General features: G+C 50.0%; 1 protein-coding gene across 3 annotated transcripts; it reads left to right on the top strand.

Moving 5' to 3' along the window:
* The first annotated feature begins 317 nt into the window (after nucleotides 1-317).
* Nucleotides 318-3,595, top strand: LOC131517025 (chymase). Of its 3 annotated transcripts, XM_058738688.1 has the most exons (7): nucleotides 377-453; nucleotides 629-663; nucleotides 1,072-1,128; nucleotides 1,354-1,504; nucleotides 2,212-2,347; nucleotides 2,574-2,828; nucleotides 3,262-3,595. In XM_058738688.1, the coding sequence occupies exons 1-7, from the start codon at nucleotides 392-394 to the stop codon at nucleotides 3,403-3,405; spliced, it is 840 nt and encodes a 279-aa protein (XP_058594671.1). In that variant the 5' UTR covers nucleotides 377-391; the 3' UTR covers nucleotides 3,406-3,595. The 3 variants fall into 3 exon arrangements, with proteins under 3 accessions (XP_058594669.1, XP_058594670.1, XP_058594671.1); XM_058738686.1 differs by lacking the exons at nucleotides 629-663; nucleotides 1,072-1,128 and having other exon boundaries at nucleotides 318-449; XM_058738687.1 differs by lacking the exons at nucleotides 629-663; nucleotides 1,072-1,128; nucleotides 1,354-1,504 and having other exon boundaries at nucleotides 359-449.
* The last annotated feature ends 3,638 nt before the right edge of the window (nucleotides 3,596-7,233 follow it).

The following is a 7,233-nucleotide window of genomic DNA, read 5'->3' as shown; positions in this document are numbered from 1 at the left end:
ACTTCCTATTGTGGGCCATAAAAGTGCATGTGTTTCTGGATGCTCTGTGTAAGGACTCTCCCCACCCGTGTTTCTGATGAGCCTGAAACCAGCTGCCCTGACTGCGAAAGACACAATCCCTCCACCTCCCCTCACCAGATAAGGCACCATGGTTGAAAGCTCATCCTGGAAGCCAAAACTTGGGGGTCAGACCTCCACTTCACCTCCAGCAAAACAGAGGGTAACTTGGGGGAAACTTCTGATCAGAAAGATCACCAGTTTAGGATGGGAGAAGAAAACATGACCACACAGTTCCTGTGGTTACCAGCCCAGCCCTTCGCTCATCGCTGGAGTTATAAAACCCAAGCCGGAAAACAGAAGCAGCATCTGCCCGGGCAGCCTCTCTGAGAAGATGCATTGTCTTCCTCTCGCCCTGCCGCTCCTTCTCCTCTGCTCCAGAGCTGAAGCTGGTGAGTCCTTCCCTCTGGAAGCTGCAGTATCAGTCCCCAACACAGTTTAGTCTGAATATAGCTGACTCTTTTTTTTTTTTTTTTTTTTTTTTTAAAGATTTTTTTTTATTTTTTTTTCAACGTTTTTTATTTATTTTTAAGACAGAGAGAGACAGAGCATGAATGGGGGAGGGGCAGAGAGAGAGGGAGACACAGAATCGGAAACAGGCTCCAGGCTCCGAGCCATCAGCCCAGAGCCTGACGCGGGGCTCGAACTCACGGACCGCGAGATCGTGACCTGGCTGAAGTTGGACGCTTAACCAACTGCGCCACCCAGGCGCCCCTATAGCTGACTCTTAAACAAGATCGCAGGATCTCTCTGCAGGAATCCCGGGTGAAGTTCCACTTGGGATATGCCTCCCCCACCCCCCCAGTCTCTGCAGCCTATGGTAGTTCCCAGGGACAAGGAACCCCGCTGACTAGGGGAAAGCCCGAACAGGTGGGAGGAAGAGGGGGCATCTTCTCATGACTTAAGGTGAGATATTGGGTAGGAGGTCCTATGTTCTCTTCATCTTCTGAGCTTCGGGGCTACACTTTACCTCGTAATGTGGCCATTCTCTGACACTGCCCTCAAGGTTTGGAGCCCAGTGGAAGAGGAGCATTGAGGTCCCAGGCACAATGGCAGTGGGGGAAATCCGAGGTGAAAAATGCCTGAATGGCATCTGAGGCCAGATTGGCTGTTGTACCTGGAAGAAGGAGTGAGAATTTATGTGAGAGGTTGTGGGTGGGGACACCAGATACCCGAGCCTCCTGAGGGGGCAACAGGCAGAGTACACAGTGAGGATGAGATTAGAGAGAAGCCCCTCTCAACTTTAGCTCAGCCTATGCATTCTCTGTGTTCAAGCCCTGGGGATCTCTGTTCCAGGAGAGATCATCGGGGGCACAGAGTGCAAGCCACACTCCCGCCCTTACATGGCCCACCTGGAAATTGTCACTCTCCAGAATAGACTGGCATCTTGCGGTGGTTTCCTGATAAGACGGAACTTTGTGCTGACGGCTGCTCACTGTGCAGGAAGGTGACACAGCAGGGTCCCATTTATCTCCCTTCTAGAGATTAACAGCTAGGGTGGCAGCTAAGGACGTACCCTTGGGCGGTCTGAGGCTCCTGGGGCTGGGAGAGGCAAGACTTGAACTTATGGAACTTGGTCCCATAATTGATGAGATGCCCTGATCTTCAATCACCGTGAGCTCGGCTCCCCTACAGAGAGGAAAAGGAGGCCCTATCCAAAAGTCCCTCCTCTAAAAGTAGCTTCCCTCTCCCAACCCACCCAGTTTTCCAGGCCACTTCCTCTAAGCCCTTTCCAAGAACACTGGCCTTTAGTTCTCAGGGACTTGAGCCATCTTTCCAGGGGAGGCAGACAACAGGGTCCACCAGGGATCCCACCACCTCAACTCCCCCTTTCCTCTGATATCTCTGGCCCTCACACAGGGCTCCCTAAATTAGGAAGTGCTAATCCTGTCCCCTGGGTCCTCCATGGCCTACTCAGTCTCCAGGAATTCCTGAGGGTCCTGGAAATTGTCCATGTTCCCTGAGAAAGCTATTCCCTGAGTAAAATATGAGCCCCCACCCCAAATGCTACAAGTGGTCCAGGGAAAGAGGGGTGAGTAGAGTCCAGTGACCCCCGTGATAGACTCTAGTCCTCTTTTCTCAGAATGGGAACATCGCAGGAGAAACTTCAGACCATCACAGTTTCTCCTGGTCCTTCCTTCTCCCTCACAATAGGTCCATAATGGTCACCCTTGGAGCCCATAACATACAAAAGAAAGAAGACACATGGCAGAAGCTTGAGGTCATAAAACAATTTCCTCACCCAAAATATGATGATAGTGCTCTTCTCCATGACATCATGTTACTGAAGGTAATAACTTCTTTCTCCACATTTCCCACTTTCTGTTCTCTTAGTTTTCTCCTTCAGGTCTCCATTGCCCTAAAATGTCCCCAACCTGCCTCTGGACTCCAACCCCACTGACTCGTGCCACTGGATGTAGTTCTAATGCAAAACAGTTTGCCCTGTCCTTCCCTGATTTCCTCCAACTGCCCTGTCACCCATTTCTAGCACTGACAGCCCCTCATGCCCTCCACAGTTGAAGGAGAAAGCTAACCTGACCCTGGCCGTGGGGACGCTCCCCCTTCCGCCCCAGTTCAACGTCATCCCACCGGGGAGAATGTGCCGGGTGGCTGGCTGGGGAAAAACACAATTGAATGAACCAGGCTCTGATACTCTGCAAGAGGTGAAGCAGAGGCTCATGAATCCCCAAGCCTGCAGACACTACAGAACTTTCGACCACAACCTCCAATTGTGTGTTGGCAATCCCAGGAAGACAACATCTGCATTTGAGGTGATCCTCGGACGAGGGTTCTTTTCTACAAGTCACTGTTCGGGGCCCAGACGTCTTGTGGAAGGAGATGGGTGGGAAGGTTGTCAGCCAGCGACAGGGTTTCAGATCATGGGCCTAAGGAACTGGAATCACCCCTCTGCAGATCCATTCCCTGCCCCTCCCCCACCCATGGCCCAGTGCAGTCTCTGGGCACCCCTCCCAGGCTGCTGCACAGGGCACATGAGGTGGCCAGAAGGAAACAGAAAAGGGGCATCACACCGAGATGTATAACCCCATGAGGAACCAGGGCTGCTTGGTCTGACCCCACGTCTCACTGGGAGTAGACGACTTCCCAGCTCACCTTCTGTGTTCTCTCTCTCTCTCTCTCTCTCTCTTTCTCTCTCTCTCTCTCTCGCGCGCGCGCGCGCACTCTCTCTCTCTCTCTGCCCCACAGGGAGATTCAGGGGGCCCTCTTCTGTGTGCTGGGGTGGCTCAGGGCATCGTCTCCCATGGACGGAAGAATGCAAAGCCCCCTGTTGTCTTCACCCGGATCTCCCACTACCGGCCCTGGATCAATGAGGTCCTGAAGCAGAATTAAGCCTGGATGGAGCCTGGGCCGGCCTGAGGGGAAATCTGGAACCAGACCTGGGCAGGCTTTCTGTGCCACTCACTTTCGAGTTGCCTCTGATCTCTGCTGAGGCCCTGCTGCATCCCTCAGACCCACGAGGGCCCCTCCAGGTCACAGAATCCTCAGTAAACCTCAATAAAGACCCAGCTTTCAGACGTGAGGATGTGTCTTCTCTCTGATGCTCTCTTCTCTTGGCACAATGCAACTGGCCTCCAGCCTAGGCAGCCTACAAGCCTTGGAAATGGTCGGGGTGTGTGGGAGCAGGTGGGGGGGTCTGGGGGGGGGGTGTGAGTGTGAGATACAGAGAGGAAATAATGAAGAAAAATTAGGGAAAGAAAGAAGAGAAAGGGAATCCCTGGAGAGACAGGATCCTTATTTCCAACTTAAACAAGATGTTATGCCAGATCCTTGCTGTAATCATCAACTCTATACTGATTCGAATTTATCTTTCGTAATATCCAGAATCACTAAGAACATTGTGAATCACAGGCAAAGATGTAGGATATTTAGGGCATCCCTGATCTCTCCCCACCAGGTCCCAGGAATAGCGCCCCTCCACTAAGTTGTGCCAACCAGACATGTCTCAGGGCATTGCCAAGTGTTCTCCAAGGGGCAGGGGAGCAGGAATCATCCTCAGTGAGAACCACCGGTTTAGATACGTGATGCAGGGAAGACAGTTGCTTCCACACAGGGCCCTCCTCGCAGTCCACCTCGATAAGAGGAGATCTACCATCTGCGGGGCTTCAATCTGAGATGCAGAGAAGATTGTCTCTCACTCCCTGATGCAGAACAGAGAGCTGGAGCAGATAAGGGGGGGATAACATCACAGTTCTGCATGAGCAACTCCCAGCCACAAGGGCCGTACCCAAACCAGTAGGAAGTCAAAAACCTACAGCCTGCTCAACACAAAGTCTTGCCAGCTGAGAGACTGGCTAGAGAAGAGAAAACAGGTCAGAAGGACAGGAGACAGGCACAACAGGAGCCTGAGGCTCATAGCCCTCCTGGCTTCGGAGGGTATGGTGAATCGCTGCCTCGAGCAAACTCTTTCTAGCAATTTGCCTGAAAAACATAATCAGAGATTATGTCTCTGATTACGTCTTACACAAAGATTCATGAACAAGGATTTTAATCTCAGCATTGTTAATAATGGAAAACTTGGAATCCCAGTCATGGAACAAAGTTTAAATGGTAAATTCAGGGTCGCCTGGGTGGCTCAGTCGGTTGAGCGTCCGACTTCAGCTCAGGTCATGATCTTGCTGCCCGTGAGTTGGAACCCCGCGTCGGCTCTGTACTGACAGCTTGGAGCCTGGAACCTGTTTCAGATTCTAGGTCTCCCTCTCTCTCTGCCCCTCCCCAACTCATGCTCTGTCTCTCTGCCAAAAATAAATAAACATTTTAAAAAATTGAAAAAAATGGTAAATTCAAATGATTGAATATTTTTTACTGAATATTTTGAATTCGTTAAAAATTTGTTTTCAAAAATATTCAGTCATGTGGGAAAATGCAAAACTTCAATGTAATGTAATGCAGGATTTGTTTCTCCTGGGAAGACCCTGGACTCTTCCTCTTCCCACTGTGAAATACCCCTTGACTGAATGTCCCTCCACCGGCCACGAGGGATTAAGAAGACGCTAACAGATCTTTGCCTGGATTATGTGATTTGTGACATTTGGGGCATTATTTTCTGAGTCTATGTTTTTTATTAAATGTTGAAAGGCTTCTGTCCCTACTCAACTTTTTGGTACTTTCAGTTTATTTGGGTAGTTTAAAAGTGTTTGGAGTTTTGTGTTTGTGTTTTTGTTACGTGGCTTTAGGGCTGTGAAACACCACAGCTCCCCAGAAGAGTATTTGGCTGCATTCGTCTAAGTTCATTTCCTCATCAATCAGGAAACGATTGCATTATCAGGCCATGGTAGCCAAGAAGCAGAGATCTTTGCTAGTTTCCGTGATGGTTTTCCTGATGACCATCTTCTCTGATTTTCATCTCATGTATGCGCTTATCTGTGCTGGGCTTGCGGGCTCTGAAAAGTGCAGCATGATTTTCCATCGCCAGCCCCACCTCTGGGCTGTGAAACAGCCACATCTGTGTATTCTTTGGGCCTTTATCCTCAAAGGGTTGTCTGTCAGGTCCCAGTATTGGCAGATGGCACAATCACACAGGATAATTTAGGAAAAGTTCGATGGAGGATCTATCTATGTGCAAAGGGAACAGGAAACCAATAGGGTGTGGTGAAACATCCCAGAGTTGGCAAGAGTACGGAGCCACCACCATCCCTTTGGCATGAAGGGGGTTGGGTAAGGAGTGGTTATTGGAACCCAGAAAGACAGCTGGAGCTCCACCTCTGTTTGCTCTAGCTGTAGCTGCAGGACAGGAGCTGTGGGTCATGGAAGGACCCACAGCCAACTGATTCTAAGTGGTTTCCCAGGAAAGGACTGTGTGAATAAATCCTACTGTATCACTCTCCTTCTGCTCCTGAATTCCTGACCGTGCTCCCATTGGCCAATCCTTTTATCCTAAATTTATTTATTTATTTTGAGAGAGAGAGAGAGAGAATGTAGGAGAGGGGCAGAAAGAGAGGGAGAAAGAGAATCCCAAGCAGTCTCTGTGCTGTCAGCCCAGAGCCCACAGGGCTCCATCCCCTGACCCTGGGATCATGACCTGAGCCAAAATCAAGAGTCAGACACCACCAAACTACCCCAGGTTGAAAGTTCTCAAGCCACGCCCTGTTCTATTCCCAGAAGCCTCCCTAACTCTTCCTCTTGCTTGACAAAAGAAAAGGCAAAGATCACATCACTGAGCCTTACATAGCCTCAAGCCTGTGCTAAAGTAGTTTCAGGTGCAGGAGAGGTAGCTGGCCCAGGAGGGATACTTTTGTGATTCATTTCTATGTGAGAGGCAGGGACCGCTACTTTTTTTTAAGGCAACCCCTCAAGAGGGAGACTTCTGGCACCTAGGTGACAGAGGCCACCAACAGGGCAAAGCCATTGTAGGAGCCAGAGAGACACCTTTCCATCACTGGGTAACAATGAAGGGCTAACACTGGCTCCTCTAGACAGGGATATAACCTAGATCCCACCACTCCATCCCAAAAAGGGGACACACTCTCATGCTGGGAAACATGAGGGACCACCAAAGGAAACTCAGCTAACAGCTTCAGGAGAACAGAGTGTTTGCTGTCTCTTCTGCCTTGTGTTTTGCCCCCTTTGTTCAGCATTTTATAAACAGCTTCTCTAGTCTCCCCCTGCCCCAGCTGCATCTGAGAGAGCTGCTGACCTCAGGTCCTCCTACCACCCTTGATCTGAACTTCAGGAGATATCTTCTCATCCTTGGCCAAGGGAACCTACAAAATGTCCAGAACGTTTGAGGGCTCTTGCATATAGGGTATGAGTGGGGAGTAATACTTGAAAACCTGATATGCAGCCGCGCCCCATCTGTTAGAGCTGAGACCTATGCGCCAAGTGACAAATGAAGTCCTCGTTCATATCTGTGTCACAGTAGGTCATTTGGGTTCTTGACCCCACACTATGGTCATGTTCCCTGGACTCCAAGTGCATACTTGGCATGTATATTCGGGACTTAGAAGCTGACAGAACTCTCATAATCATTCTCTGATTTATGAAATAAGGTCCATTTTGGTAAGAAAGGCTAAGAGGAAGGGCACCTGGCTGGCCCAGTCAGAGGATAGAGCATGTGAGTTCGAGCCCCACATTGGGGGTAGAGACTACTTAAAAATAAAATCTTTTGGGGACACCTGGGTGGCTCAGTCGGTTAGCATCCAACTTTGGTTCAGGTCATGA

This window comes from Neofelis nebulosa, chromosome 7, assembly GCF_028018385.1.
Source record: "Neofelis nebulosa isolate mNeoNeb1 chromosome 7, mNeoNeb1.pri, whole genome shotgun sequence".
Lineage (NCBI taxonomy): Eukaryota > Metazoa > Chordata > Mammalia > Carnivora > Felidae > Neofelis > Neofelis nebulosa.
This window is presented reverse-complemented; position numbering and strand designations above follow the sequence as displayed.

What these genes read in the sequence shown, in the direction of transcription:
- LOC131517025 (XM_058738688.1), top strand. Translation starts at nt 392, where the DNA reads ATGCATTGTCTTCCTCTCGCCCTGCCGCTCCTTCTCCTCTGCTCCAGA. An exon ending in GGCAGTGGGGGAAATCCGAG is followed by an intron (nt 1,129 to 1,353) that starts GTGAAAAATGCC and finishes TCTCTGTTCCAG; the next exon opens with GAGAGATCATCGGGGGCACA. An exon ending in AGACAACATCTGCATTTGAG is followed by an intron (nt 2,829 to 3,261) that starts GTGATCCTCGGA and finishes TCTGCCCCACAG; the next exon opens with GGAGATTCAGGGGGCCCTCT.